At 44.4% G+C, this 27,623-nt stretch overlaps 11 protein-coding genes across 11 annotated transcripts; 5 read left to right on the top strand and 6 right to left on the bottom strand.

Annotated features, from left to right (window-relative positions):
• Positions 1 to 295: 295 nt before the first annotated feature.
• Bcmto1 lies at positions 296 to 2,806 on the bottom strand. The gene is made up of 3 exons (XM_024692155.1): positions 2,662 to 2,806; positions 2,330 to 2,594; positions 296 to 2,278 (listed from the first exon to the last, which is right to left on the bottom strand). Exons 1-3 carry the CDS (start codon positions 2,766 to 2,768, stop codon positions 593 to 595), a joined length of 2,058 nt encoding a protein of 685 aa, XP_024547929.1. The 5' UTR covers positions 2,769 to 2,806; the 3' UTR covers positions 296 to 592.
• Positions 2,807 to 4,768: 1,962 nt separating this feature from the next.
• BCIN_03g07510 (hypothetical protein) lies at positions 4,769 to 7,257 on the bottom strand. The gene has a single exon (XM_001549794.2). The coding sequence runs from the start codon at positions 6,826 to 6,828 to the stop codon at positions 5,353 to 5,355; it is 1,476 nt and encodes a 491-aa protein (XP_001549844.1). The 5' UTR covers positions 6,829 to 7,257; the 3' UTR covers positions 4,769 to 5,352.
• Positions 7,258 to 7,583: 326 nt separating this feature from the next.
• Bchrt1 lies at positions 7,584 to 8,565 on the top strand. The gene is made up of 4 exons (XM_001549795.2): positions 7,584 to 7,941; positions 7,997 to 8,075; positions 8,125 to 8,195; positions 8,250 to 8,565. Exons 1-4 carry the CDS (start codon positions 7,828 to 7,830, stop codon positions 8,346 to 8,348), a joined length of 363 nt encoding a protein of 120 aa, XP_001549845.1. The 5' UTR covers positions 7,584 to 7,827; the 3' UTR covers positions 8,349 to 8,565.
• Position 8,566: 1 nt separating this feature from the next.
• Positions 8,567 to 9,401, bottom strand: BCIN_03g07490 (hypothetical protein). The gene is made up of 3 exons (XM_001549796.2): positions 9,060 to 9,401; positions 8,918 to 8,977; positions 8,567 to 8,862 (listed from the first exon to the last, which is right to left on the bottom strand). Exons 1-3 carry the CDS (start codon positions 9,108 to 9,110, stop codon positions 8,662 to 8,664), a joined length of 312 nt encoding a protein of 103 aa, XP_001549846.1. The 5' UTR covers positions 9,111 to 9,401; the 3' UTR covers positions 8,567 to 8,661.
• A 652-nt stretch (positions 9,402 to 10,053) lies between these two features.
• BCIN_03g07480 (hypothetical protein) lies at positions 10,054 to 13,299 on the top strand. The gene is made up of 3 exons (XM_024692154.1): positions 10,054 to 11,076; positions 11,129 to 12,503; positions 12,553 to 13,299. Exons 2-3 carry the CDS (start codon positions 11,173 to 11,175, stop codon positions 13,130 to 13,132), a joined length of 1,911 nt encoding a protein of 636 aa, XP_024547928.1. The 5' UTR covers positions 10,054 to 11,076; positions 11,129 to 11,172; the 3' UTR covers positions 13,133 to 13,299.
• Positions 13,300 to 13,466: 167 nt separating this feature from the next.
• On the top strand, positions 13,467 to 14,419 carry Bctim8. Its single transcript, XM_024692153.1, has 2 exons — positions 13,467 to 13,704; positions 13,965 to 14,419. Exons 1-2 carry the CDS (start codon positions 13,590 to 13,592, stop codon positions 14,138 to 14,140), a joined length of 291 nt encoding a protein of 96 aa, XP_024547927.1. The 5' UTR covers positions 13,467 to 13,589; the 3' UTR covers positions 14,141 to 14,419.
• A 369-nt stretch (positions 14,420 to 14,788) lies between these two features.
• Positions 14,789 to 15,831, bottom strand: Bcrpl25. The gene is made up of 4 exons (XM_001549799.2): positions 15,745 to 15,831; positions 15,480 to 15,541; positions 15,131 to 15,423; positions 14,789 to 15,075 (listed from the first exon to the last, which is right to left on the bottom strand). The coding sequence occupies exons 1-4, from the start codon at positions 15,764 to 15,766 to the stop codon at positions 14,988 to 14,990; spliced, it is 465 nt and encodes a 154-aa protein (XP_001549849.1). The 5' UTR covers positions 15,767 to 15,831; the 3' UTR covers positions 14,789 to 14,987.
• A 41-nt stretch (positions 15,832 to 15,872) lies between these two features.
• Bcbmt2 lies at positions 15,873 to 17,368 on the top strand. The gene has a single exon (XM_001549800.2). It carries the CDS (start codon positions 16,112 to 16,114, stop codon positions 16,982 to 16,984), a length of 873 nt encoding a protein of 290 aa, XP_001549850.1. The 5' UTR covers positions 15,873 to 16,111; the 3' UTR covers positions 16,985 to 17,368.
• A 532-nt stretch (positions 17,369 to 17,900) lies between these two features.
• Positions 17,901 to 20,962, top strand: Bcavt1. Its single transcript, XM_001549802.2, has 6 exons — positions 17,901 to 18,280; positions 18,335 to 19,404; positions 19,453 to 19,544; positions 19,784 to 19,918; positions 19,972 to 20,020; positions 20,161 to 20,962. Exons 1-6 carry the CDS (start codon positions 18,087 to 18,089, stop codon positions 20,658 to 20,660), a joined length of 2,040 nt encoding a protein of 679 aa, XP_001549852.1. The 5' UTR covers positions 17,901 to 18,086; the 3' UTR covers positions 20,661 to 20,962.
• A 306-nt stretch (positions 20,963 to 21,268) lies between these two features.
• Positions 21,269 to 23,190, bottom strand: Bccrd1. Its single transcript, XM_024692152.1, has 5 exons — positions 22,808 to 23,190; positions 22,679 to 22,738; positions 22,111 to 22,451; positions 21,741 to 21,987; positions 21,269 to 21,529 (listed from the first exon to the last, which is right to left on the bottom strand). Exons 1-5 carry the CDS (start codon positions 23,011 to 23,013, stop codon positions 21,397 to 21,399), a joined length of 987 nt encoding a protein of 328 aa, XP_024547926.1. The 5' UTR covers positions 23,014 to 23,190; the 3' UTR covers positions 21,269 to 21,396.
• Positions 23,191 to 23,546: 356 nt separating this feature from the next.
• Positions 23,547 to 26,847, bottom strand: Bcreg1. The gene has a single exon (XM_024692151.1). The coding sequence runs from the start codon at positions 25,804 to 25,806 to the stop codon at positions 24,283 to 24,285; it is 1,524 nt and encodes a 507-aa protein (XP_024547925.1). The 5' UTR covers positions 25,807 to 26,847; the 3' UTR covers positions 23,547 to 24,282.
• Positions 26,848 to 27,623: the final 776 nt, after the last annotated feature.

The following is a 27,623-nucleotide window of genomic DNA, read 5'->3' as shown; positions in this document are numbered from 1 at the left end:
GCTATCTCCACAATACCACCTTTCTTGAAAATTGCTCATTAGTATGATCTTCGAGGCTAAGATAGATTTGAAATTAACAACTCCATCTTCAAGCAGGCCTTCATAATTCCAAACAATGCTTGTCAGAGACTGAATTGTTGACATTCATTCCAACCGAAATATCATATTCGTTTGGGATGTCGAATTCAAATTGCAATCTACGCTCCAACATTCGCAGTTTTCGAATATCAAGAAATATGGGGAGTCAACTTTAAACTTCACCCCGAGCAATCGATAGTCTATTCTAGGCTAATTTTGAATTGCAGTTATTGCTGTATTGTCACCTAAGTTGATGCCCGCTTAATCGCGCCCGCTATATTCAGTTTAACTATGTATGTATGATTCTTATGAATAAGTTCACTGCATTCCGACTGATAGCTTCCTAGTATCTATACAAAGTGAAGTGAGTTCATTGCATTCAAGCCCCATAGATTCCTAATATTTTTTTTACAAAGTGACGTCCCTTCATATATTCTTTGGACCCACAGTAATTTATCCTCCCAACCTTCCTCCCAAACGCCATCGCCATGCATATCTATACACTTGAACCTTTTTAAATCATGCCTCCCTCGACTTCACTCGCCAGATTCCTTTCTTCTCTCTTCCTAGCCACTTCATCGAACATATTAGCCTTCTGAGCCGCCCTAGACCTCTCCCTTACAAAAGCCAACAATCTCAAACATCCACTTGGCGTCATTCCCTCAATTCTCCTCGCCTGTCCTACACTCTCGGGCCTGGTGATTTTTAACACAGATTTCTCGTGCATAGAGATCCCATGAATAGAATCATAATCTAAATCTACAGGTAGTTTCAGCATTTCATCTTTTTGGAAGACCCTCTGCGCAGCCTTTTGTTGTATGACATATGGCGCATAGACGGCCTCGATGCCAACTCTATCTCGGATTCGTTGGGTGTATGTTAGGATCTCTGGGACACGAGTTGAAAGATCGTTCATTGTGACATCTCGAATGCGTAGAATGTCCAAAGCGTTTCGCATAGTACTATCATTTGATACTTTGAAGCCATCGTTGATCCAAACCGGAGCACTGAATTTACTATTTTCGAGCGCTAATTTGAGGCCGCCCATCTGGGCGACCTCGTCGTTGAAGACAGACCAGCGTTTTTCACCTACTACTCCTGCTACCCGTCCCTTTTCCGTAAGTCGCAAATCGGCGTTGTCAGCTCGGGCGCTCATACGATATTCGCTGCGAGATGTGAACATGCGGTAAGGCTCAGAAACACCTTTGGTAATGAGGTCGTCGATCATGATTCCGATGTACCCATCACTGCGAGACAAAGTCAATTGCGGCAAAGATTGTGATGCAAGACCTGCGTTGATACCGGCTATGATGCCTTGCGCGGCTGCTTCCTCGTAACCTGTAGTACCATTGATTTGACCAGCTAAATAAAGACCCTGGATTGCCTTTGTTTCGAGTGTTGCTTTTAGACTTCGAGGATCGACATAATCGTACTCTACACCATAACCAGGGGCGGTCATTGTGACATTCTCTAGTCCTGGAATGGTTTTCAAAAGTTGTTCTTGGGCTTCTGCGGGTATTGTCATGGAGATACCATTGGGATAGATGACATCACTGTCAAAACCTTCAGGCTCTAGCCATACAATGTGTCTATCTTTATCGGAAAACCGTATAACCTTGGACTCGAGCGATGGGCAGTACCTGGGCCCTTTCACAGTCTCTCTGATGTGAATAGATTTGTCCAGATTTGCCCGAACCACGGCATGTGAAGCCTCATTCGTATATGTAGCATGGCAGAGTAACTGGTCCTGGACAGACACAGTCTCGTTGAGATAACTGAAGGGTGTCGGTGGCTGATCTCCTGGCTGTACAGTGAGATTTTTAAAGTCAATAGAACCCTTTGCAAGGCGAGGAGGTGTTCCCGTCTTCAGTCTTCCCAGGGTAAAACCAGCGTCTTTCAGCGATTTGCTCAAACCGAAGGTTGCCGCCTCCCCCATGCGCCCTGCAGGATAACACTCCAAGCCAATATGAATCTCTCCACCCAAGAATGTGCCAGTCGTGATAACCACTTGCTTGGTAGGTATAATTTCGCCCGATTCCAGTCGCACGCCGGTAATCTTGCCACTTTGCGCCTCACCCTCCTCCTTCGAAACAATTATATCCGCTACACTCCCGGTAACGATCGAAAGATTCGGATATGCTTCTAGCTCTTCTCGCATATGCTTTTTGTATAGATCCCTATCGATTTGCGCTCTTGGACCCTGACAAACATTAGCCTACAATTTTGAGATGCCGCCACACTGATCACCTACCCAAACTGCAGGACCTTTCTTTCGGTTCAACACCTTAAACTGCACTCCTGCTTTATCAATGATTCTTCCTGCAACTCCATCCAGCGCATCCACCTCCCTCAACATGGTCCCCTTCCCTATCCCTCCAAAACTAGGATTGCAAGAGCAAACACCAATATTCTCGAGTTTCGGGGTAATCAATGCAGTTCTAGCCCCCGATCGCGCGGATCCTGCACAAGCCTCTGCGCCCGCATGACCTCCTCCAATAACGACGACATCGTACGGTCTGAAAATACAGAATTAGTTGCGAAATAGAGAATTGAAGGGCGAAGTTGGAGGGGCGCATTCAATACCTTGTATCTGCTGCTACACTGGCAAAAGAGTTTCTTTGGAGGAACCAGCTTCTAGTGAAAGTCTGTAGTAAGGGGCGACGAGATGCCACCGCAAGGCTTCTGTTCATATTGGCATTTCGAATGCGTCTTGTGCAATTCTTGAATCAATGGGAAATTTATGGGTGGGGATTTATTTTTCTGTAAGGCTTATCGGAACTTTTTGGGCCCTCGCCGATTGGCTGCACGGGTCTTGGAGGCAATCGGTCACGACAACATTGAGCATGTCCAATGTGCTACTGCTACAGATTGTTATTATCTGAATGTGCTTGTTGGGAATGGGTTGATTCCTGATTCCTTCAAATTTCATGATGTAATGATTCAAGCATTCATATCAGTTCGAGGTCAATATCATAATGACATAGAATTTATCATCTATTTACACATATATCACCAGGCAAAAAAGTATCTAATAAGTTGATAGTGTATTTTGGGGAGTATTATTTTGGAAAGTCAATACATCAAAATTCATTGTACAAAGGAATGAAAGGGGGGGACCGGAAGTTTGTAAATTAAGCGATGAGCATCAGGAGGTGGTGAAGTGGTGAATAAGACGTTAGGAGTACAAGCGTCAAAGGGGACGGAACAACAATGAAGGATATATACTTTGAGTGGATAGGTCAAATTGATATGTAGTTTAAAAAAATCTAAGCCACACTTCCCACCGCTGAATGAATATACAAACTCATTTATAATTATATACATGTTCGTCTAATGTTCTTCTAACAATGAAGTTAGTGTTTCCGTCTCGTTTCTTACGGAATCACTGAAAATGAGTAATTGCTTCAATCCAAGCGTATTTCGTCTAAGGTATCTCCCGTTCTCTAACAAACGCTTGCATCTGAATACTCCTGTCCCACAGACCTCTTATCAAACCTTCTTTCCTGTATTAGTATGTTTCTTGAAACTCTGTTGTGTAGGCATGACCTACTCTTATTCATAATTATTAGACACTTGTACGGTACACCGCTCTGGCCATCAGTAAGTAAATCAATATATACTTTCTACCCCCGCCTAAAACTTAGACTATCATCGGATGGAAAGTTAGGGGTGCAGTTGCTCTAGTCAAGATCTTTCACTACTCAACATGAGATATCTCAGCAACAAAGCGAGTGAGAGCAACAAAAACAACATTAACAAAGTTCCAATTGCAAAAATATTACTAAGAAGCACTCTGAAAAGGTTGTAGACGTACAACAAAGCTTGTTTAGCAAGCAACTGCGGAGAGTCTAGAGGTAACATGTGCCATTCCTCACTGTGCGCAATGGCTTTGCCGAATTAGACCTTCGAGAAAGCAGAACGGGTTGCAAATCCTGTCGTGAATAATATGCCTCTTATATGAGATACCATAATGTATGGCTAGAATCATCTCACGGATGAGGTATCACACTGCGATAACACGACACTGTATGAAATATAACACAGGATTTCACTTGACTACGAGATATCACAACCGAAAAACATCAAAAAACTCATGTGCAATACATACATATGAGATGCTCATTAAAGTTTCTGCTTATTTCGCAATGTCTCCAGGCAAACAGAGCAGCCAACAAGATGATAGCGAAACTCAAAAAGACCATTTGCTACGCGTTTAGTTTTAAATTCAACAGACAGAACACACAATAGTGAAACTCGAATTAGATCAAAATCATAACTCCAAACAAAAGCAGAAGTAGATGGATGAGGTGATGACTTGTAACCCAATCGAGAAGAAAACATCCATTACCTCAATTTCTCCCTTGAAGCGTTGATCTTCCTGAGCAGTCTTCTGGGACAGCCCCCCCCCCCCCCCAATCGGTTTGCGTCGCCCACGGAGAACTTATCTATAGAGTAGCAACCTGTGATTCACATCTTTACCTGTCTTTCCTGATTCATTTGATATAACGAATTGAATTCGGGCGAATGACAGAATCCGTCTAAATTGATCAATGCATTCAAGAGGTTCCCAGTTCTGTTGATATTCAAAACAATACGAACAAGAGCGTATCTAGACAGGCTACTATATCAGACAGCCTGCGACGCATTATATGATCAAAACAGGCAGCAAGCAACAAGCAACAAAGGTTTATGTTTATGTTTATTGTAACGGATTCATTTCTGTTTAGCCATCGGTGATAGCTCTAACTAGAAGCTACTAACTACGTGTATCTGCGACGATAAACTCTAGCGGCCAAGAAACATAATCTGAGATCCGAGTTTTTTTATGTTATGTTTTATGTATTGCTGGTGGCTCCCACACCGCCAGGCCACCCTGCTTCTCCTTCCCCCAGTAATCCAACTCAATTGCTGTAGTCCAGACGGCCGAATCTTGCCTCAAGAAATGTAACAATATCAATCGTTATAGTACGAGATTTGAAGTATGAGCATCAATCGTAAGAACATTTCCGAAATTGCTCCCATAATACAAGGCAAACCAGCCCTAACATTGTGAGAACTAACATGGGTATACCAAGCCATCATCTCTATAAAAATGCCACGAACCCTGAAAAGCCCATGCACCAATTCGTAACCATAACGCTCTCACTGGAGGAAGAAAAAAAAATCTGCATTATAACCAGAACGCCAATATAGTAACCCTACCCGCGATGTCATATAAGCCATCACCCGAACTCCATTTGCCACGAGAAAAGAAAGGTAGATTTGCACAGCAAGTTACCTTGCTGATCCAGCAAAGCCAGGCGAATCCAGTTTCAGGATCCGTCTTAAATCGTTTTCCATGCCTCGGAAATCGGGATTGCTAGTTCCAGGAAGGGCACCAGAGGAACCTTGTGGCACAGGGGAGGAATGTGCGACTTGGGTAGTATTATTAAGATTATTGCCAGCTGAGAAGTTATTTCCATAGATTTGAGAAAGATTTTGTGATGGCCCGTATGAATGAGCACGCTCAGGCGTTCTTGTAGGAGTTTTCGCTGGGGAGACTTCTTGGCGAAGACCTGACCGAGCGGATTTGGGAATTTCGCCTGAGCTTCGGGATTCACCTCTGAATTTGTAGTTGGCCTGTGGGGATCTTCCAGGTGGACCGCCATTCCTTGGGCCAGTTGGAGAGCTGTGTCCACCATGACTTGACATTGCGGAATTTGTCGTTAAGCTTAAAGCAGGCCCAAGGTTGCCATTAGTGGATGGCCCCTCGGAAAAAAGGTAAGCCTTGAGTTGTTCCGACTTGTCTAGTGATGACTGAGAAGGACTTGGCGACACTTGATGTGGCTGCGAGGAACCCGAATTCTTGAGTGCTTTCATGATTCTTTCATTGTAAGGGGTGGAGAATGCTGGCCCCAATGGTAATCCGGGACTGCTGGACCCATCCTCCTCCATAGAAAACATACTACTTGCCGAACCACGAGAAGCTGGTATGTTTTTATTACGATATTGACTGTTGGGCTGTGATGGAGTTCTTGTATTTCCCGGCGACTCGATTGGGGGATTGAAAGGTCCAACAGAACCGGTGGCATTTGAGTTGGTACTTCGTGCTCGTATCTTTTCAGCCTTCTCCCGTTTATCTGCTTTGAAGAAAAGATCGAGGGGTGATTCCTCCCTATGTGACACATCCCTAAATATCTGTGCTGAAGACGGGGTTTGTGAGGATTCATCGGCAGATGAATCTGGCTCTTTGACCGCACTTCCAGTTCTGATCGCTGGCGATTCTGGGACAGATTTTGAATAAAAACTGGGCATAGGCAAAGCTGACGGGGCTGGAGATGCATGGAAAGTTGGGCCTGCATAAACTTGAGCTGCGGATGGTGTTTGGATAGGTCTAGGAGCAGTCGAACTATTGGTAGATTGAGCGCCGGTCAATGGCGGGGTAGTTCGATCACTCCTAGTTGCAACGGGAGACGTCTGAACATTTTTGGGTCTTCTTTTATTGGTAGACTTTCTAGAACTATTGTCGGGAAGGGTTGAGTTTGGCTTATTTTGAGAGGCTGGCTGGTTCTGCTGGACTCTTCGAGGAGTTCGAGGAGGGGTAGTAGGTTGCTGATCAGAATAAGTCATCGAGGGGTGCATGTTTTGTAAATATGCTTGACTATTGTAACCGTGTGGACTTTGAGGGGCGTTTCGAGGGGAGGCTGTTCCGAAGTCTGCAGCGAAGGTTTGCGGTTGACGTTGCCCTTTGTGGGGAGTCATCGAGGACATCTTGGTTTGACGCCTGTGAATGTGTGATTGGATTGATGAAAGCTGTTCTTTATACAATGAAATTCGAGGGATTGTACTTGGTAAATAGTAAATCAGAGACGAAAGCTTCCGCGTGTCTGTGCTATTGTGTGTGTAGATCAGATGGTGCGAAATGGTGGGCTATAGGTAAGGAGGTGGTCGCTCGTTGGTTGTGTCTCGCAATCTAGCTGGAGAGTTGTATTTTTGGTTGGATCTGTTTAATTTTACGTCGTTGATTGATCGAAGTGAGTTATTCATTGTTTTCGGTATGCTGGTTTTATAATTTGTAGTATGTTTTCTCTACAAGAGAAGGGGGGAGAGAAGCTGAAGAAGGTATGCGATACAGCGACCGATCGTTTCACTGATCGACTCGTGGATTAGTCATCCTTGTAATAGAACCACCAAACCCTCAGACAGATACCGCGATAGGACGTAGGCAATAGGGACAATTCAACGACATCTTCTATTTTTCACTCGATAGCTCTACAACTACAGCTGTAGCTACGGCTGCAGCCACAGCCATACAGCTCAGCCGTTCGGTCTCTTGTCAATGAGGTGAAAGTTCGAGATCCCAAAGCATCCCAAACCAAGGAATCATGGTACCGTATTTCGCATCTTGAGCAACATTAAGCGCCCTCCCTTCGAGCTTTGTTTACACCGCGCCGGAAAGCGGCCAATCTATCACGTGATCAAAGAATGTTGTGCCTAAACTACGGACAGTTCCAGAATATCACAATGCCATCATATATGTCCATCTACCGTAGATTGATGTCTATCTGCGTCTAAAATCATACATAAGCAATTCTGAAAATAAACATTCTCCCATTACAACAGACACCCACCTTCATTTAAGCCGATTAGTACACTTATCTGCTTATCCATATTAAATTCGCAAACCAATTCGTTCGCATCTCATTCTCAAGTACCCCGCCAACACCAATAATTTAGATAACCACCAACACTCCAAATATTCCCATCACCATGGCAGACGTAGAAATGGCAGATGCCCCACCAGCTACAGGAAAGAAGAACGGTCTTAAGAAGGCAGGGGGTGGTGAAGGTTCGGAAGGCAAAAAGCGCTTCGAGGTGAAGAAGGTATAGATGCCTTAATTGTTATTCATTTTCTGCACAGCTTTAATAAGATATCTAGTGGAACGCGGTAGCTTTGTGGGCATGGGACATTGTTGTTGATAACTGCGCTATCTGCAGAAATCACATTATGGATCTTTGTAAGTTCGAGGGTGTTAAATGGGATGTCAACTGCTGACTTGCACAAAGGCATCGAATGTCAAGCAAACCAAGCTTCTGCCACAAGTGAGGAGTGCACTGTAGCCTGGGGAATTTGTAACGTCAGTAATTCCCTTCTTCTAGAGTTATTTGTTCTAACGTCAGACTACGAACAGCACGCTTTCCATTTTCATTGTATCTCCCGTTGGTTGAAGACTCGCCAAGTTTGCCCACTTGACAACAGAGATTGGGAATTCCAGAAGTACGGTCGTTAAGTTGGGGGTTGAGATTGTATTTGGCATTGGATGGGGTATTTGAGGAAGATGATGAAGCTACGGACATGAATGAAGTATAATATACCAAAAAGAGCGGCACGAATCTCATCTGCGCGGTTCATCCAAAGATCCAGTAGGAGGCAAATGGATAATTTTTGGCAGGATTGGCGTTAAGGACTCAGAAGTAGAGCGAAACTTCGGCACAATGTAGCTTTCAATGAGAAGCATTTTATTTGTGCCAGTATATTGTTTGCATTTTGAGGTATTCCCAATCCTATGACGCCCCCAGTTTAAATATCCCTCCAACATTTCTTCAACCAACAGTCTTTCCATCCACAACAATCTCTTGTGTCGATGCATCCCGCCCACCTAGAGGTAACCATCTAACAGGATGCTTCTTGTAGAAGGGCCATGGAGGCACAACAATAGCAAAGGTGAAGATCGTTCCAAGCAAACCGAAAGCAAGCGCCAGTTTGATATCTTGTTTGAAGAAGCCAACAAAGAAGGCAATGGCCTGTTACTATCAATCAGCATATTTTGAATGATCAGGCACAGGTGGAATGATTTACCCCGGATATTGCCAATAGAGCTGTTGTCAAGAATTCTGCCAATCTTTGACCTTCAAAGTCCTACACGCGGAAGAGGAAATCAGCATCGGATCCAGCTGCATGACCTTCTGGAATATGACTGTATGATTGACTGTATACTAACAATTTGTCCTTCGGCAAGATCCCGAACCTGGTCAAGAATTTGGTCTGCCATGTTCGTAATTTGTGTGCAAACTTGGATGGCTGATTTACAGGAACAACGAATCAAGCCTTTTACCAGATAAGAAAGTCGAATTTGTGAAATGTTACCAAATTCTAAAGTGTCCCTTGAAGCTTTGAGTTGAGGCCACACTTCAGCCTTGTTATGGCTACCCTGGAATACGAATCGCCTTGGCCGAGAATTGATAACCGGGGGTTCAAGCACATGGGCAGATTTTAGGTGAGGAATGAGCGATTTTGGTTCAACAAGATGTACAGTTTACTTGATGGCTGTCACTCAGATGGCTTGATACTGCAGTTATAATAGGTACATGAGCTGAACGAAAACCTCCAAGTCTTGGCCATATGGAGAGTAGATAAGATGTGATCGGAGAAGCTTCCAGTCCATGTATGGCGATAATCCACGCCCGCAACAAAAGGCTTGGAAGATAAGAACAAAGAGTATCGACATGCAAGAACGCATTTGAAGACGTCTGCAGATGCCCACGGAGATGTCTCATGCCAGCAATTCACATTCCAAAATCAAGATCAAGACGTCTTCTCGCGGGACTAGGACTGGAGTGCGCAGTCCCCATTAGACAATTAGACGATTAGACAATTAGACAATGTAGAACGCAGACAGCCCAACGGACCAATGCACCAATGGACCAATGCACCACACCAATCCCGTATTTGAAAAGACAACTTGTATCCTTTGGCCTGCCGAAGAACAAGGCCAGGTCTTGGCCTTTTGCTGGTGATACACAGTCACACCACGCCAAATGCCTCGATGGCCCCGAGCAGAAGGATTTTGCCATGAGGTGGAGGGAAGTTGTTCATGTGGGAGAGACGATTTTGAAGCGAGGGAATTGATGTGGGCGATCTAATCTCATGGATATGTGAGACCTACCGGAATATAATGGTAATTGATACCCGACTACCTAACTACCTAACCACATGCTATATATACATACTTCGTCCACAATGTATATATCATGTCTGAGAACTGCAGTTTGGCAGGCCAATTCGCCATCACTTCTCCACCAATTCCGCTCCACCAAACTCACTTCTCTCCAATGGATGGATGATGAGGAATAAGGAAGTACGAAGTATGACTGTTCTGGACACCACCCTCCACCCACCACCCACCGCCGTACACTAGTAAGCGCCTCCACCAAGATTTCTCTTTCAAGCTTTCTTCTTCCTCCCACTCCACTTCTTGTCCTCCTTGAAAAAATACAACTCAAACAACATCGGATTGGTTTCGACCTTTCAACTCCCTTTTTTATATTTATACACAATATTTAGCATTTTGACTATTATCTTTCAATCCCACTCTGCGATTAGCACCTCTCCACGTATCTATTATTTGGCCATTGGCTGTGCTCTGCGCCGTAACACATCGAGTACGCTTAGGGCTCCCAACACTACATAAAACCGGCCGACCTTTTTTTCAACTTCTCTACCTCGAAAAACTTCAACGCAAGACCGGCCACCCATAAACCCTACGTCTCCACCCTTCCAACAACCCAAGCCACGATCGAATTCATTCAAATACTGTCCCACGTCGAAATATTCAAATTGTCGCATCAGAGCGATTGTCGAACTCGAGCGTCATTTCATCTCGACTCCACGCCTCAACGGCTTCATAGATAACCAACCACCAAATTGGCGGGACTCGTATTCCAAGGCTTTTCCTTCATCCGTCCCCTCCTCGGTCCAGTGAAGATCTGGGCCTACTGCGGAGGCGACAAGAAACCCCCATAATTGCACTTTAAGCAATCCAAAAACGAAACTTCCAACTGCAACTATACACACAATCCAAAAAGGGGTAGCGGATGGACGAGTAGCCATTCTTCACTAAAAATCACACTGTACAGGGAGCACCTGTGCAAAGCCAACTATCAAATTGACGCCAAACAAGCGGTGGGCGCTCGTTGCGACCTGCCTAGACTTTGAAAGCTTTGGCTTCCTAGAAATATGTATGTCGTTATGGTTGTAACCTTAGGGGTCCAATGGCTAATTAGCATGCAGAAACTTAACTCAAATATATCTTACTTATAATATCACAACTTAAAATGTCTGAACACGAAGACACCTCCCTCGACACCGGCTACAGCACGCCGGTGCCAGAATTAGATGACCACAGACATCAAACCCAAGCTCTGCCAAAGGCTCGTTCTCGCAGCGGCACTATCGATAGCATGCAGGCCCCATCTCCTCGAGCTCCACAGAGTCCAGACCTAGCACGTGTAAACAACACACTTCTCCAAACAATCGCAAGAGATTTCGAGGAAGCCATTGTCGACGAGGACTCGCGAGGTGTATCTCCAATGGCCATTCGAATGGCAGATAGAAGTCGTAGAGGAACCGCGGCCACTGCTGATATCCGTTCCCTATCGCCACCAAGCTCAGTGAAAGCATTCGCAGATGCAAGAAGGAGAGAACGAGAAATGTCTATTTCAGACCCGAACCCTGGAAAGATATTTGCAGATGCCAGACGGCTTGAAGATCATAATGCTCTTCATAGAACAGAATCACGCGCTAGTCACAGAAGCCATCGTACATTTCGTAGCAGACGCTACACTAACGATAACGATGCAAAGAGCTTTGCAAGTTCCTGCAAGTCGGCAAAGGAGGATGTTTGCTTCCCTTTACATGCTTCTCCAACCAAAAACACTCTACAAATCAATTTTGAAACCCTCGAGGATTTCATTTTGGAGGAAGAGAATCGTTCAAAGACTCCTATAAACCATACGCAACCTCGAATCTTCCACGATTTGAGAACCAATGGTACGCTGCCCACGATTGTTACATCGGAAGGTACAGTTGTTGATATTCCTTCGGGTCCACCATCAATCAACGAGAAGTTGGATTTATCTAGCCTCGAAGAACTTTCCCGACCAAAGCAATCGCACCCAGACACTAATAGGTTTGAATACTTTTCCTCGCACGGGGTAGATAGCATTCACGCATCAGAATTTGGTGATCTCATCCTGCCAGGAGAAGATATAAGAACCCTCTTCACTCCTCCACAAGAAGAAGAACAACAAGGGGAGAGTGTTTGGTGGTTGAATATGAACAGCCCGACAGAGGACGAGGTTCGTGTGATTTGCGAGGCATTTGGCGTCCATCCCTTGACCATCGAGGATATCACAGCTCAAGAAACGCGAGAGAAGATCGAACTCTTCCCTTCGTACTACTTCGCTTGTTTCCGTTCCTTTAGCGTTGTAGAGATTGAGGACGGCCAGGAATACGATCCATTCAACATCTATGTCATTGTATTCCGAGAGGGTCTACTCAGCTTTAGTTTCTCGCCAAATCCACATGCAGGCAGTGTTCGCAAGCGTATCACATTGCTGAAGGATTATTTGTCTTTGAATAGCGATTGGATTTGCTACGCGCTAATGTAAGTTCTCCTAACAAGCCACCGAGATTATGAACTAACCACTTCCCAGTGATCACATCGTTGATACCTTCGGCCCTGTTATCCACAAGATCGACAATGAGACAGACACGATTGAGGATCAGGTCTTTATTGCTCGAAGTGATGACATGCATGCCTTTTTGCGAAAAATCGGCATGGTTCGAAAGAATGTTATGGGTCTAATGAAACTTCTGGGCGGCAAGGCCGATGTCTTGAGAGGGTTCACAAAGCGCTGTAATTCAAATTACCTCGTTACTCCTCATATGGATATTGGTATGTATCTTGGCGATATTCAAGATCACGTTGTCACTATGATGACCAGTTTGGGTCACTCTGAGAAGATGCTCTCAAGATCGCACAGCAATTACCTCGCACAGCTTTCAATCGACAACATCACCCAAGGGAACAACGCAAACAAGGTTCTCAGCAAGATTACCCTCCTCGCCTCCATCCTCGTTCCTCTTAACTTGGTATGTGGTATGTTTGGTATGAATGTTGCTGTTCCTTTCATGAACTCGGGCGGTCTCATTCCGTTCTTTACAATTTTAGGTATATTGGTGGTTTTCACTCTTGCTTCCTTGGCCCTTGCAAGACGGTATAGATACATTTAGATTCTCGTGGGGAAAATAGTGCTTGAGCTAATAATACTGTTGAGAGGGTTTGCGATGTGGTACAGAAATTGGGCTAAAATCAGGTGTTACTATTACGGATCTTTTGGATATATTGTAAATGCCTTTAGATTTTGATACTGTTAATAATAAACCAGATAATACCTACAATGTATGAATTGCATGACTTTAGTAATGTGATAATTGATACGCGCTTCAAGATGTTTAGCCGTCCGTCATATGTTGAAGCGGCCAAAAAGAATATTCCACGTGACTCGATTAATGACGCTGATACCGATAATCTTTGAACCCAGCAAAATTTCTGAAGCTCTCTCAAGCTCCAGCACAAAATCATTGAATTTCAAACCACCAATTTCTCAGTCGCACACATAGAAACCTTTCCCCCATCCCAATCAAATCTCAATACACAACTGCGAACTTCTCGATACGCAAAAGAAAAATGGATTCCTCATCTCTTCAACAAACACCGGATCTCTCCAAGTTGTCGGATAGAGACAAGCAGGAATTGCAACAGTTTATTGTCAATGAGACTCAGAAGGCTAGGATTCAACAGTGTATGTTTTTTCTTTTTCTTTTTTTCTTTGAGGAATTTCTAACTTCCTTTTTCGTTTCGTTTTCTCTTGGGGTTTGTCTTTGAGGGCGGTTGTTTGGGGGAGATTTCTGGGGGGAATCGGGAATTGTGATACCCCTCTTCCCCCCCCCCCCCCCCTCCCCTTCACGCAAGAGGGAGAAGTAATCGAAGACACGACTAGAGCGAGAGCTCCCTCCAAAAAATATTGAACAACAAGCTAACGAACTCTCTCCCCCATTGTAGCCGTTCACTCCCTGACCGACGTGTGCTGGAAGAAGTGCGTAACGGGCAGTATCCGCAGCGGCAAGCTGGATAAGAGTGAGGAGAGCTGCACGATGAATTGCGTAGAGAGATTTTTGGATAGTAGTATGGCGGTGATTACGCATTTGAATACGATGAGGACGAATGGGGGGGCTTAGGTTGGATGTTGCATGGGGTGTTGAGTTTGGGGAGGAGGAGGGGAGGGGATGTATGATTACGAGGGTGATGGGATGGGATGGGATGGGGTGAGGGGAAAAGTCGGTGTTGGGATAGATATGTATATTCTCCTCTACTTGTTTATAGTATCACAAGTTGAGGGAGGGGGGTGCAGTGGTACACGGGGTATGTGGATTAAATGAGGCATGCATGAGTGGTGTCTTTTGTATGAATAGAATTCTAGGCGGATATGCTATGTGATATGGGATCAATGAGTAACATGATATCCTTTTTTACAAGATCTTGATCTTGATCTGGTCGTGGAGGAAGTCGATGAATGATGCTTGGCTGTTTTGATGTGTGGAGGGTAGAAAGTGGCAAAGTCGATGGATACACAACCATTTTGTGAGAGGATGTTAGTCCAACATACGATTTGACAATCACTTCTAGATGCTCGTAAATTTGGAAGTACGAGTTCAATTTGTCATAAGTGATGTCCCTTTTGCAGATGGAACTTCAGGGTTTCACAAGAATCTTCTATGCATTCGCAAGTCAAGCTCATTCCCAGGTACGCGATTCATTAAAAAACATGAATGTAGTACCAGTAACGTAACAGATGTAGATCATCAAGAGCCTTCACTAAGAAAGCATGTTCAAGTTCAAGTGTATCAGAAATTGTCATTGACAGGATAATACTGCATTGGTATACACATTTTGAAAATCATCTCATTACGCTAAATGGATGTGGGTATCGACCAATCGTAGAAAAAGCTGGTTGTTACTCCCAACCATAAAACTTTTTATTTCCCTCAAATCCAGATTCCTAATTCCACTCCCAGTTTTGATAATTTAGACAATGGCGAGCTTGGTGGCAGCAATGTCAAGAGCATCAACATCAGCGGTAAGGCGGGCGAAGGCCTTCTTGGATCCATCAGGTCTGTGGTCGATATGTTAGTAATTGCACACAACCGAGTACTTTGACTTGAATTTACCTGATGAGGGTGTTGATCTTGACGGTGTCAATGTCGTAAAGCTTCTTCAAGGCCTCCTTGATTTGAGCCTTGTTTGCCTTGATGTCGACAATGAAGACAAGGGTGTTGTTCTCCTCGATCTTCTTCATGGCGCTCTCGGTGTTCAATGGGTGGATGATAACCTTGTGCTCATCGAGACGGGGTTGGGAAACGATGGAAGTACGTGGGTACTTTGGTGCACGGGAGAGTTGGAGGGTCTTGGGTCTGCGGAAGGTGGTCGAGAGACGGACCTTGCGGACCTTGTGGGAGTGAACCTGATAGAATCATCAGTATCAAATATTAATCCCAACAATGGTCAGGAAGAACTTACACCCTTCAAGGTAGCCTTAGCAGCGGCATTGGCCTTCTTGTTACCACCCTTGGCGGCGGCACCTATTAAAACTTACGCATCAGCAAGCGCTCTTGAAGAACTCGCAATATCTGCTACTGCTGGTGCGCATCTTTCGCATTCCTTCCCGTTGTATCTGGAAATATTTTCATATTTCGTAATCTCAAAGCGGTCGCAATATTTTCCGAGGACGATATTGCGTTTAAGAAATGCGATCAATGCGAATTTGAGAGAAAGGAGACTGTACCTTTCTTTGCTACTGGAGCCATTTCGACGAATATACTTCCTGAGGGATTAGTATTGGAATTGAGTTGTCGAGTTGATGGATTGCTTCGAGAAAATATCTGGAGAGAAAAAGTTGAATTCACACATCGTGGGCGAAATTTTCGCTAACCGGAGAAAATGTTTTGCCGGATACCGAAGAATTGACTAGGGATGCATTTTCCATATAATTTTTCGAAGTAAATACTTTATGTACTAGTTGGGTTTAATCTTCCGTTATTAATTGACTAACTTCGTTTCTTTCATACTCGTGAATATCTTCCGTGTTTTTCTTCGCTCGTGAAGATTCGTGCTGATTTCGGCATTGATTTGAAGTTCTCAAATCTTTCACCATGGGTATCAACAAGAAAACAAAACTTAAGTCACTCTCACAAGGTCGACCACCCACGATCAAGAAACCAGCTCAACGTATTTCAAGCAAAGCTACTCGAACAATTATCCGTAAGCATCATACGTTGGAAAAGCAAAAGGCCAAGGCGTTAGCAGACGGTGATGAGGTTAAGGCAGCGGCACTAACACGTGAGATTGCTTCACAAGGGGGATTGGAAAGCTATCAACGTGCAAGTCTAATCGGGCAGGGCAGCGATAGAGGTGGAGATAGTAGCAAAATCTTGATGGATTGGCTAGCGCCTCTATGTAAAGATCTTAAGGGCCTCGTTGAAAAGAAGTCACCTGTTCGCATGTTAGAAGTTGGAGCTTTGAGCACTACAAATGCTTGTTCGAGAAGTCATACCTTTCATGTTGAGAGAATTGATCTAAATAGTCAATCGGAGGGAATTACACAACAGGATTTCATGGAACGACCGCTACCGAAGGACGAAACTGAGAAATTTAACATCATCAGTCTTTCTCTAGTCTTGAACTACGTTCCGGATGGCGTAGGCAGAGGTAATATGTTACTCCGAACTCGCAAATTCTTGGAAACAATCTGTCCGGCTGGTGATGGCTTTAGCGAATGGTTTCCCGCGTTGTTCTTGGTATTGCCATCGCCTTGTGTGAACAACTCGCGTTATATGGATGAAGCGAGGCTGGAGGCAATCATGGAGAGCTTAGGATTCGTTATGGTGAAGAAGAAGCTTTCGAATAAGCTAGTATATTATCTCTGGCGTTTACAGTCGCCAACGATGAAACCACGACATTGGAAGAAGGAAGAGATTCGAGCGGGAGGTAGCCGCAACAACTTCTCAATTGTCCTCAAGAATTGATCGCTATGGAGGGGGAGAGGGCAGGCGATCTATTGTACATTGTACGTTGATGTACCGGTTGCAGCTGTCTACCACGAACGACTATTCAAAAAGAATGTTATCACAAGCTGCACAGATTTCGATATCGACCGGAATGTCCAGCTTGCCTCCGAACACTGAGGGGTTGTGTAATGCATGGAGCGATAGGCGCAAGATGCAGACGGGCTCGGACTACAAATTTTACACAGTGGGTCAGCACCCTTGAGGAACTTTCGGCCTCTCCTGGTGAATAAATAGACAAGATGAAAGATCGCCCAATCAGTTGATGAAAAGGTACTGGTTCGTAATGCGAAACAGTCAAAATCATGAATGGTATGGGGAGATTCGGGAGAATTAGTTGAGGCATTCGAAGGTGGGGGGGGGGACTTTTGAGTTTTTACACAAAAGTACCATGTAAGGGATGGATAAGAATGGCAGATATCATATTGGCCGAGAACCACAAAGGACCTGACGGGCAGGTGGGGCATCTAATCCATGCATCTACCTGCGCCGCTGCATTTCCAAGTTTCCACTCTAAAATGTTACACTGCTCGATCATGAAGAGCAAACTCGGAGGGCAAACTCAAACATTGAAGCCTCAATGGTAAGTTGGCAAATCTCGAAAAAATCTGCTTGAAAGAACTTAACGAATGAGAGTCATAGAAGGAGGAGAAAGAGAGGAAGAAATAAAAGTAATGGTTGCACGAAAATACAAGGGATGATATAAAAAATTTGTGTTGTGCATAAAATTGAATCTCGCATGACATCGACTTGAAGTGCGATAAGCGTTATCTTTGGCTGGAGAAGCTGGCTTGATTTTTAAAAAGGCGGACTAAAACCACAAAATATCAGTCTAGATAGATCTTAATATACAACCCACACCACCCAATTACACTCAGTTCTTGATCCTGCCATATTAATTTGCTCGTGTGTCCATTCTCAAGAAATATCAGACGGTTACGAAGTGGTTCTTTTCTCCTCGGGTTGACTCAGGATTAGAAGATTTTAGAATTTTACCATACTCAAGTTCTAGCAGTGGCATTTGATGATATCGCAATAACGAAGAATCTATTGCCTCCTCATCATGGCGCCTCCTCCCAATCGAAATCCAACATCCTTCTATGAGTACGAGCATGGCACATCAGGATCTCCCAGAGGCTCTATTAGTAGCAACCGAAGTGTTCGATTTGACTCGGGCAATTTCTCTCCATCTGCAGAATCTGATTATCTAGCCCCTGGGGATCAGGATGATCGAATGGAAGGTCTGAGAAGACGAAGGTATTTCGTTCTTCTCTTTCTTCGCGTGTATCATGGCTAATTTTTGTTCCAAAGGTCTTCGATTGCCATGCGATTTAACTCCATTGCCCATGCAGGCGGTGTAAATAGTATCGAGAACTTCGCGCGAAGTCTAACACGAGCGACTGCCTTCCACGAGATTACTCCGCGCCGCCCGTCGTTCATACTTGCTGGAGACGGCAGCGGAGAGGGTGACGATCCAGATCTAGAATATGGTGGGTTACAGGCGGACTATGGAAGAATACCTCGATCTTCCTTGATCAGAGAACAGCTACGGAGATCAAATTCGGATGGTGTAGGTGATGATGAATCTGCAATCGGCGATGAGACAGAGAGCAACCTCTCCCGGGTTGCCAGCCACATGAAGCCCGAAGGAGAAAGAGTCCTTGGAGGCGATCGTTCAAGCGTGCAAGGGAGTGTAAGAGGCAGCCAATCCATCTTTGCTATTGCCCCGCATCTATCAACTCCTTTAGCAGGAAGTTATGGAACCTCTTACGGCACATTACGTTCAAGCTTAAACGAGTCATCAATGATTCATGCTGGTCAGCTTTGGCGACAGCAACAAGCCACCGGCGCAAATGTTGCTGACGGGGAACATATGCCGCTGATTGTTAAGGAGGTCGAAGAAGATGGAAAGATCGTGCTTGTGGTTGAGGGACAGTCCACGCTTCCACAGACGATCCTTAACTCCACCAATGTTCTCATTGGAGTTGGATTACTCAGTCTTCCTATGGGTTTGAAGTACTCGGGATTGCTATGTGGGATGATATTACTCTTTCTATCGGCGCTTGTAACGTCGTACACTGCGAAATTATTGGCTAAGTGTATGGATAGAGATCAGAGCCTTTTGAGCTTCGCAGACGTTGCCTATGCAACCTATGGTCGCAAGGCAAATATAGCGACTAGTATTCTTTTCACTATGGAGCTTCTTGCGGCATGTGTTGCCCTGATTGTCCTTTTCGCTGATTCCCTGAATTCGCTGATTCCATCTGTCGGAGTCAATGAATGGAAGATTCTATGCGGTCTTCTTTTGATACCACTCAATTTTGTCCCTCTACGCTTATTGAGTTTTACCAGCATTCTTGGAATCGTCTCATGTTTCTCCAGTATGTAAAATTATTCCCTGATTCCAACATATTGGCTAACCATGATAGTTGTGCTAATAATTCTCATTGATGGGTTCGTAACACCACAAACTCCTGGTTCTCTATTGGAACCGGCAACTCAATATATTTTCCCAGCCAATGTAAGTCTTCTAGATGTCACTAGGCTCAATATCTTTCGTCATTTCATGTCATCACCAGAAAAAATCTGGCTATCAGTTCCATTGTATCCTCGCACACTTCTTATCTAAAACGATGCATTCAAGCCGCGGTGTTCAAATTCAAATCAAAGAATCATCTCTTAATCTGATATTTCTGAGACCAAGATTGACATGACATGATCTCTATTACTATACTCTTTACTAATACTACTCCTATCTAGTGGCTCACGCTCCCACTTTCGTTCGGCCTCATGATGTCGCCCTGGGGAGGACATTCGGTTTTCCCCAATATCTATCGTGATATGAGACACCCATATAAGTTCGACAAGGCAGTCAAATACACATTCAGTTTCACGGTAAGTTTCGATTAATCTCCAGTCTCGCCTACATTGTGCTAAACCATTCATAGTATGTTCTTGATGCTACAACTGCTCTAGCTGGTATATTGATGTTTGGAGGTAAGCCCCGCATTTCAAAATTTCCGCTCCCTTTCTCCTTGAATTTTGAGTTTTGGAGTCTACCCTTCTTACACTTAGAAAAAATCTACCCCTCGCTCGGAAGCAGCTTCAATGTCAGAAAGTCACTAATATGTCTGTAGATAACGTTTTGGACGAAGTTACAGCCAACATTATTGGAAACTCAAGCTACCCTCGCAGCTTGTCTCTTATGATATGCATATTCATTGCCATAATTCCGTTAACCAAAGTTCCCCTGAACGCCCGCCCCATTGTGTCTACAATCGAATTGCTCTGTGGGCTTGACTCCCGCGCCATGCCCGAATCACAGGCCCTTACCGGACTCCCAGGCTACACTCGCGGTATAATCAAAGTTGCCATTCGTATCATTGTTCTCATTGTATTTGTGATCATTTCCATTGTATTTCCGGCTTTCGATAGTATTATGGCGTTTATGGGTTCGGCTTTATGCTTTACCATTTGTGTTATTCTACCTCTTTTGTTCTACGTCAAGATGTTTGGAAAGGAAATTAGTAGGAGAGAGCTGATATTGGATTACTGCTTAATTGCTATTAGTTCTGTAATGGCGATTGTGGGTACTGTCTGGGCTTTCTTGCCCAAGGAACTTATTCACGCCGAATAATGCGCGTACGGAAAACGACGCGTTCTTAATATTCTTGGGGAGGCAGCACACATGCTTCGGAAACGTATTCGTTACATGGTTCATGGGGATTCATGTTGGAGTTCTGCATTATGCATTGACGGTAGTTGTTTGATACTCTCTATGCAATCGCTCCATACCCAGTTTTCTTTATCTTGTTCATATGTATTTCTTGTTCGGTTCTCGGGTTATCATGGAGAAGGGTCGACGATTGTTCTGTGCATATGATGGGGATGAAATCACGTATATACTTAGGGTTTAAATAGAAATAGGATATACTATTACTCGATTTCGTGCGATGTCCTCGTGGATGTTATTCGTAAATCTACTTTGATTATTTGCTTTCAAGGAGCTTTGGAGTCTTCATTGGCTTCCGGTGAGTATTGGGATAGGTGCGGTAGAGATATACGAGTACCCAGCTGCCAGATTGAAAAGAACAATACTGAAATCAAGTCTTGGCAATATAAAATAGGTCGCTGTAGTGATTTGAAGGTTCGCTTATTACTCTACCGAATTCTACAGGATCCAATAGTATTTATTACTTTAGCTGTTTTACCAAGTCTTCTCATCTTCTCTTCAATATCTACCTTTCGTGATTATATCTATACGCCTTTCATTGTGGGACAAAAGTTCTAATGTATATTTCTGGTATATGTATACAGTCTGGATTCCTATTATTACATGCAATCCCATCATCACCCCTTCGCATACTTTCCCATCACTGCTTCTTTTCGGATTGTTCCTTTTCCTTCTCCTTCTTAGTAGGATCTGGTTGACCGACAATCTTAACGGCATCTTTGGTGTAGATGTAGCTCATTCCGCTCCAAATGGTGGTTGTGGCTACTAGGTATCTGTGTGATTATTAATATACTATTTTGTATCGACTCGTCGTGCTCTCGTTTTCATGTAGTAACAATAACAAGCCTCCTCCATCTCAATTCCTCATCTGGCATTCCGAACCTCGCTGTCCACAAATCCCTCCTGCCCAGTGACTTGCCTAAGAAAAGAAGAGTCCAATATAGAACAAAGAAGAAGAAGAAGAAGAAGAAGAAAGTTACTCACTGAAATCCTGTCATAGCAATCCCAACATCCCAAGTAATCAACGGCAAAGCCGTAGTGGCTCCAATTAATCCCAACTGCAATGCCGTGTTATACTTACTAATAGTTGTCGGATGCACTTCGGCTGATGGCAGCGAGAAATCCCAATAACGGGAAAACGTCTTGGGAGGAGGGAGAGAAATCCATCGCCAATAGATGGCGGAAATGGCGAGCCCGATATCGCGACCGAGAATTATCGTTGCGAGCCAGACTGAGATAAAGGAAGTGATGTTTAGCGATATCTTTCCTTCTTGAAAGGATTGACGTTCAAAACATTGGGGGAGAGATTAACATCACCATGACATGAAAGCAAAATGAAAATAGAAATACATACCAGGCAGCCCCCCCTTAATCGCCAAACAAACCGTCAAAATCGTCATCAGCGTCTTATCCGCCATCGGATCAATAACCGTGCCCACCACCGTTTGCAAATTCCATTTTCTCGCAATCCATCCGTCTACCAAATCCGTGATCCCAGCATAAGCAAAGAGTCCAACGGCCCACGCATGTTGATCATGCAGAACGAGGTATCCGCAAACGGGCGCAGCGATGAGACGAGAAAAGGTGAGAATATTGGGGACAGTATAAATGTTTTCATGAGGGGTCAGCGATTTCATGGATTTCAGGACTTCGAGGGGTTTCTTGAGGGGTGTGGGTGGAGGCGTTGGTTGTTTGCTGTAATTGGGTTTGCATTAGATCTCTTTAATAGCTGGGAAGGGAAGAAGGGGATAAGATCCAATAAAAAGCTCATCGCTGTGTATCCAAGGAACTCTCCAATCCACCCAGCGCATCTCCCATCACTGAAAGCGTCACTCGACTTCTCATCGATCACGTGATATCACTTAACTCTCCAAGAAAGTTCTCCGTCCAACTCCCACCAAAAAAGAAAGCAATGTCCATACCTTTCCTTTTCCCGCCTACTCTCCGTCGAATACCTCACAATCCCCCTCTCCCGTCGTGATCTATAACCCATTAGCCCCCATGCCACACAACCCCACGCGCCCACCACCACCCGCACGATAAATCCTCACATATCAGAAAAAACCGCACCCCCATTCCTCCCCTTTAAACCGCACCCCACACCCCCCCTCCCCCTACAAACCGATCTCGAAAGCGTATGCATCGAAACCCCTGGCATCGGACGCGCACAATTCATTCCCATCCCCATTCCCGTCGCCAGCCCTCCCTTGCACAACACGAAAAATTGTTGTTTAGCCATCACTCCCGATCTTCTCATTGCATCCTGATTTTCCCTGCAACCCTGAAGCAACCTTAACCGCAAAACAAGCAGTGATAGATACAGTTTGACGGGAAGTCTATTTTATCGAAAGTCAAAAAGAATATAGTTTGAGTTTGGTGTTTGGGGGGAAGAACCTTGGGATTAAATCGGATGGAATCGAAAATACACTTTTCCAATCAAACGTAGAATTGTTCGCGGGGAAGGTGGGGTTCTATTCTACTCTTCTGGGAAACAATAGCCGCCGCGCGTTTATTGGCGGTAGGTGAGTATCACAATGTTTCATCACCATAAATCTACAAAATATGAACACGAGCTTGAAGGAATGTTTCTTCTGATTTCTCAAAGTGTAGAAGGCTTTGTTGATGATTTTGTACATTTTTGGATCTATGGAACATCATTCAGAACCATGGAAAATCATCTTGATGGACAATAGTGAATGTGAAAGAGTTTACATGCATGAAAGAGGTGAAGTGAAGCATCACAGAGAGAAAGATCGATTGATACACACAAATGCAAAGCAAAAGCCATTTTCACAAACTATTTTCCCTTAGATCTTTAAGAATATCAATATTAATTACAAATTCAAGCCTATTTAAGAGCTGCTCGCTCGATTGACCTCTATAAACTGTTGAATGTACAGTTGTAAAATGGATAGTTTCAACGCCTACAAAACCAAGAATCAATGACACCTCTCGGAATCATCGTTCAGTAATGTTATAACAATGGTATCCGCCCCGACAATCATTCCAAGAATATTGCTGCTAAATATCTGCAGTACACGTACGCCTGCGCCAGCGACCATGCGTAACCCATATACACACACACGAACTTATATACCCTGGCGCCGGTAGTCACCCGTAACCCATACATACGTACATACATGTATTTAAACGATTAAAAGCAAAACAAAAAAATTTCAACCGGCATCTCAACTGCCAAAAAGGAGACTTTGTCTCATAAGCCATTTTCAAATAACCAAAACAAAGGAAAAGCATCCTATCGATACAGAAAGGTTGCGAAATGGTAACCATCATGAGACATTTCCTCCAAAGAGGTTGAATGTATCGTCAAAATATACAAAGAAGTTATGCTCACACTCCAGCTTCGCGTCCGTTATTGGAATAAGCATAGTGGCGTAAAGATGAAGTTTATGGCGTCGGAGGAAAAGTAGGAGCTGGATGATACAGGAGATTCGGTTCTGATGGTAAAAGAACAGGGATTCTGACTTGGCATATTAAGTTATCTGCCAATTTGAACGAACAGCTTTCAAAGACCGTTTGAAGAAGGCCAGGTTTGATGGTCTACACTGTAATGAGCATGCCCGGTGCTGACATTTCCCGGCGAGGTTTCCATGTTTTGAGGATATTGATTGCCGGCTTGTGTGTTATATTGTTGGTTAGATTGCGACATGGTTCGCTGGGCTTGAGAATAGCCATGCGAAGGAGTGGTTGCATCTCTTTGATATAGATTTGGGGAAGCGTATGTACTTTCGTTGAAGTTTCTCGAAGCCATTTGGCCCTGGAACATTCCAGATGCTCCCGAGTCGTGTGAGCTCCTCGAGCTCATCTGACCCTGGATCATGGCAGGCATCCCCGATACCATTTCGGATACTCCGGAACTAAGCCCTTGCTGGCCATAACTCGAAGATCGGTGAGCAAGCGGTGTTGCATTCATGTTAGAGATGGAACCATGTCGCTGCTGCCTGTAGACATTGTTATATGCATCAGCCCTTTGTGTGTCATACGTGCTTGGAGCTGATGAGTATTGAGCGTAAGAAGAGCCATGCGAACTTGTCGCAGGTAGTCCTCCGGCATAAGGACTGATAGCATTCGGGCTCCCAGAAAGAATGGGGTTGTAAGAGCTAGGACCTGAGCTTACTGCAGGGAAATTTCCGTTGAATGGCGCGAGACTGTATGATGCGGCTGACATGCCCATTGTGTAGTTGTTGTTGGAGAGGAGACTGTTAGGTTGATATGGCATGCCATGCGCGGATGGTGCGGGTAGTCGTGGCGCATTTCGATTCGAATAGTCGTAATTGGCCCGTCCCGAGTTGTGTTGATAGGCGAGGTGATTTTCATGGACGTCGTCTTCATTCAAGAGATTAGAGTCGTTAGGAGAGTGCTTGTAGCTTTTGCTGTAGATAATGTCCCTGCGTGGCTTGACGTCTGGGAATGCATTTTGTGGGATTGAAAGTTTACCAGAGACGACATCATCGATTGTGTAGTACGACACAATGTGATGAGTGAGTTCTCCTACTTGGACGGTGATTGTCTTCTTGATGAGACAATTGCCATCCTTCTTGAAGTCGTATGAATCAACTAGCGAACCGACCAATTCACGTTCCATCTCTTTGTTGAGTGGACCATGCATAGAAGAGTAAACGCTGCCTCCAGGACTGGTGGAACCATTGCCACTCTTTCGAATGCCTTGTCTCTTGTCTTTAGCCATGGCTCTCTTTTTCTCTCCTGGTGCGAATGGCTTATTCAACTCTCGATAGACAAGAAAGTTTCCTACCATGCGACTTGGACTCCATGTTGTACCATCGGTCCATCGCTTTACTCCAGAGGACTGTGCTTCGTGTATGAAAATGTTGCCGCTCTTGATGAGCTCAGATCTCTCCTTGTCATGGGGGCGACGGGCAATATGGTTAATCTTTCCCGTAAAGGCAGCTTCGAGAAGGATCATTGCAGCTTTTGTGTCGGGGATGTAGCCATACCAGGTTGGCTTAAGAGTACCGTTTACCGCAACCGGTACAGGCATAGGCATAGAAGCACCTAACGATGCCATCATGCAGACTGAATTGATACTATATGGGGTGGGTAGGTTGTGATGTGTACTAACGACAGTTGACTGACAGAGGGAAGTAGATTAAGCAAGAAAGGGCTTGTTGGAAGAAGGAGGTAATGTAGTACGTAGTAGCCGTGGGGATATTCTCCGGGCGTGCGGGACGAGTAATAATAGATTCAAGAGCGAATATCGAATGCCGGACAATGAACAATGAGGATTGAGAAATGTCGAATCTTCAAGTCGAGATAATGTTAAGTGGGAAGAAACGAAGAGGCCCAATGATAGCTGGCACTCCACTGAGTGACAACAACGACTAATAAATATAAAGTTCGGTGGGAAATAAGGCTGAAAAAAACAAAGTTCAATAATAGAACTATGGAAAGTTATTATGTGGGAATGTCAAATTGGTGGTGAAGCTTTAATCTTTTTTGGGGCTCTCTCTGGAATTACGAGAGTATTTGATGTTCTGGAGGTCGAAATGACGAGGTACGGGTGTATATATGCAAACGACGGGGTTTTGAGCTTGGGCTCTCGCTCGATACGTCCCGGGGGATGGATGTTCGAGGCTGGTTCCGAGTGCGAGTTCGAGTCCGACGGCTGATGGACGCAGATTTGGACGTGGAAGTGGAAGTGGATGATGGATTTGATATCGTCAGGCGTGCTTGGGTGCGAAGAGCAAAGATTCCATGCAAATGGAAGAGTGATGCTGGCGATAGTTGGGTGGATGCGTGGGAAGAAAAAGAGTACAGTCTTTTCGTTCGTTCGTTCCTTTCGCGTTTTGCTTTTGCTGTTGCTTTTGCTTTGCTTTTGCTTTTTCTCATTTACGTGTGGGAGAATATTGTAATAAGAAGATAGAAGTGATGAGCCAAATCTCCAGAATAGAAAGAGCAAATTGGAGAAAAAGAGAGTTTGAGAGAAGTTGCGGGGGAGGAAATCGAGCTAAGTACTGGTAGGTATACTAAGTCACGACTCACATGATGTAGCAACGATTTAGGATTTATTAACCACCTAGTAGCATTTTACTATCACTTAAATAGTAAACGCAAAAGCAAAAAGCAATGAATTTTATCTATCTATATCTACGCTTAACTTAAGGAGGGAAGGAGTCAAGAGTAAACGTTTGAAAAGTGGAGTGGGTGGTGGTGGTAGACGGACTCCCTAGTAGCATCAACCGATTCCAGACTTTTACACTTTATTATGTTTGTCCAGTTATGAGCTGCGAGTTACGAGCGAGTTATGAGTTATGTTATGCTATTGGCTTGCTACATTCACCGGTCCAGTCCAGTCCGGTCCAGTCCAGTCGAGTCGAGTCAAGTCTTGACCCAAATCGTTAGGAATCAGAACTCAGACTCAAGTATCTATCCGCTTCAAAGGAGAAAAAAAAACTACTGATCAGAACGTGTGTACAACGGACTTTTTGATTTCCACCGCAACTAATTCGTGCTCGCTGCACTCTGCAATCTATCATCTACAATCTGCAATCTGTAATGCATGTAGGTGTGTTATAACTTAAGTTGTGTTAGTCTGGCTAGTCTGGCTAGTCTGGCTAGTCCTCTTAGTCCTCTTAGTCTTCTTAGTCGTGTTAGAACTGATTAGTCGAGTGGGAATCCATCTGGTAGGTGAGGTCGAGAAGTGGACATACCAAGACTTGACGAAAAGTAGTAACTAGGTAGTAGCTATGTACTCATGTATGACTTGTGTATTTCCCATTAATTAGTGATCAATGATCATACCTGTGCATCACTTCACTTAGTTCTCCATCTAACTCTACATGGGGTCCGGCTACTCTCTGAATGGTTCATCGTCGGTACTAGGATCTT

This window comes from Botrytis cinerea, chromosome 3, assembly GCF_000143535.2.
Source record: "Botrytis cinerea B05.10 chromosome 3, complete sequence".
Lineage (NCBI taxonomy): Eukaryota > Fungi > Ascomycota > Leotiomycetes > Helotiales > Sclerotiniaceae > Botrytis > Botrytis cinerea.
This window is presented reverse-complemented; position numbering and strand designations above follow the sequence as displayed.

What these genes read in the sequence shown, in the direction of transcription:
- Bcavt1 (XM_001549802.2), top strand. Translation starts at nt 18,087, where the DNA reads ATGGCGCCTCCTCCCAATCGAAATCCAACATCCTTCTATGAGTACGAG. An exon ending in AATCGTCTCATGTTTCTCCA is followed by an intron (nt 19,405 to 19,452) that starts GTATGTAAAATT and finishes TAACCATGATAG; the next exon opens with TTGTGCTAATAATTCTCATT. An exon ending in AATACACATTCAGTTTCACG is followed by an intron (nt 19,919 to 19,971) that starts GTAAGTTTCGAT and finishes AACCATTCATAG; the next exon opens with TATGTTCTTGATGCTACAAC.
- BCIN_03g07510 (XM_001549794.2), bottom strand. Translation starts at nt 6,828, where the DNA reads ATGTCCTCGATGACTCCCCACAAAGGGCAACGTCAACCGCAAACCTTC.
- Bcreg1 (XM_024692151.1), bottom strand. Translation starts at nt 25,806, where the DNA reads ATGATGGCATCGTTAGGTGCTTCTATGCCTATGCCTGTACCGGTTGCG.
- Bchrt1 (XM_001549795.2), top strand. Translation starts at nt 7,828, where the DNA reads ATGGCAGACGTAGAAATGGCAGATGCCCCACCAGCTACAGGAAAGAAG. An exon ending in AGCGCTTCGAGGTGAAGAAG is followed by an intron (nt 7,942 to 7,996) that starts GTATAGATGCCT and finishes TAAGATATCTAG; the next exon opens with TGGAACGCGGTAGCTTTGTG. An exon ending in TAGCCTGGGGAATTTGTAAC is followed by an intron (nt 8,196 to 8,249) that starts GTCAGTAATTCC and finishes GACTACGAACAG; the next exon opens with CACGCTTTCCATTTTCATTG.
- Bcrpl25 (XM_001549799.2), bottom strand. Translation starts at nt 15,766, where the DNA reads ATGGCTCCAGTAGCAAAGAAAG. An exon ending in GGCTCCAGTAGCAAAGAAAG is followed by an intron (nt 15,542 to 15,744) that starts GTACAGTCTCCT and finishes AAGTTTTAATAG; the next exon opens with GTGCCGCCGCCAAGGGTGGT. An exon ending in AAGATCAACACCCTCATCAG is followed by an intron (nt 15,076 to 15,130) that starts GTAAATTCAAGT and finishes TATCGACCACAG; the next exon opens with ACCTGATGGATCCAAGAAGG.
- Bccrd1 (XM_024692152.1), bottom strand. Translation starts at nt 23,013, where the DNA reads ATGAGAAGATCGGGAGTGATGGCTAAACAACAATTTTTCGTGTTGTGC. An exon ending in AGTAGGCGGGAAAAGGAAAG is followed by an intron (nt 22,452 to 22,678) that starts GTATGGACATTG and finishes ACCCAATTACAG; the next exon opens with CAAACAACCAACGCCTCCAC. An exon ending in ATTGCTATGACAGGATTTCA is followed by an intron (nt 21,530 to 21,740) that starts GTGAGTAACTTT and finishes ATAATCACACAG; the next exon opens with ATACCTAGTAGCCACAACCA.
- Bctim8 (XM_024692153.1), top strand. Translation starts at nt 13,590, where the DNA reads ATGGATTCCTCATCTCTTCAACAAACACCGGATCTCTCCAAGTTGTCG. An exon ending in GAAGGCTAGGATTCAACAGT is followed by an intron (nt 13,705 to 13,964) that starts GTATGTTTTTTC and finishes CCCCCATTGTAG; the next exon opens with CCGTTCACTCCCTGACCGAC.
- BCIN_03g07490 (XM_001549796.2), bottom strand. Translation starts at nt 9,110, where the DNA reads ATGGCAGACCAAATTCTTGACCAGGTTCGGGATCTTGCCGAAGGACAA. An exon ending in ATCTTGCCGAAGGACAAATT is followed by an intron (nt 8,978 to 9,059) that starts GTTAGTATACAG and finishes TTCCGCGTGTAG; the next exon opens with GACTTTGAAGGTCAAAGATT. An exon ending in CTCTATTGGCAATATCCGGG is followed by an intron (nt 8,863 to 8,917) that starts GTAAATCATTCC and finishes TGATAGTAACAG; the next exon opens with GCCATTGCCTTCTTTGTTGG.
- BCIN_03g07480 (XM_024692154.1), top strand. Translation starts at nt 11,173, where the DNA reads ATGTCTGAACACGAAGACACCTCCCTCGACACCGGCTACAGCACGCCG. An exon ending in TGGATTTGCTACGCGCTAAT is followed by an intron (nt 12,504 to 12,552) that starts GTAAGTTCTCCT and finishes ACCACTTCCCAG; the next exon opens with TGATCACATCGTTGATACCT.
- Bcmto1 (XM_024692155.1), bottom strand. Translation starts at nt 2,768, where the DNA reads ATGAACAGAAGCCTTGCGGTGGCATCTCGTCGCCCCTTACTACAGACT. An exon ending in AGTGTAGCAGCAGATACAAG is followed by an intron (nt 2,595 to 2,661) that starts GTATTGAATGCG and finishes CTGTATTTTCAG; the next exon opens with ACCGTACGATGTCGTCGTTA. An exon ending in AGAAAGGTCCTGCAGTTTGG is followed by an intron (nt 2,279 to 2,329) that starts GTAGGTGATCAG and finishes AATGTTTGTCAG; the next exon opens with GGTCCAAGAGCGCAAATCGA.
- Bcbmt2 (XM_001549800.2), top strand. Translation starts at nt 16,112, where the DNA reads ATGGGTATCAACAAGAAAACAAAACTTAAGTCACTCTCACAAGGTCGA.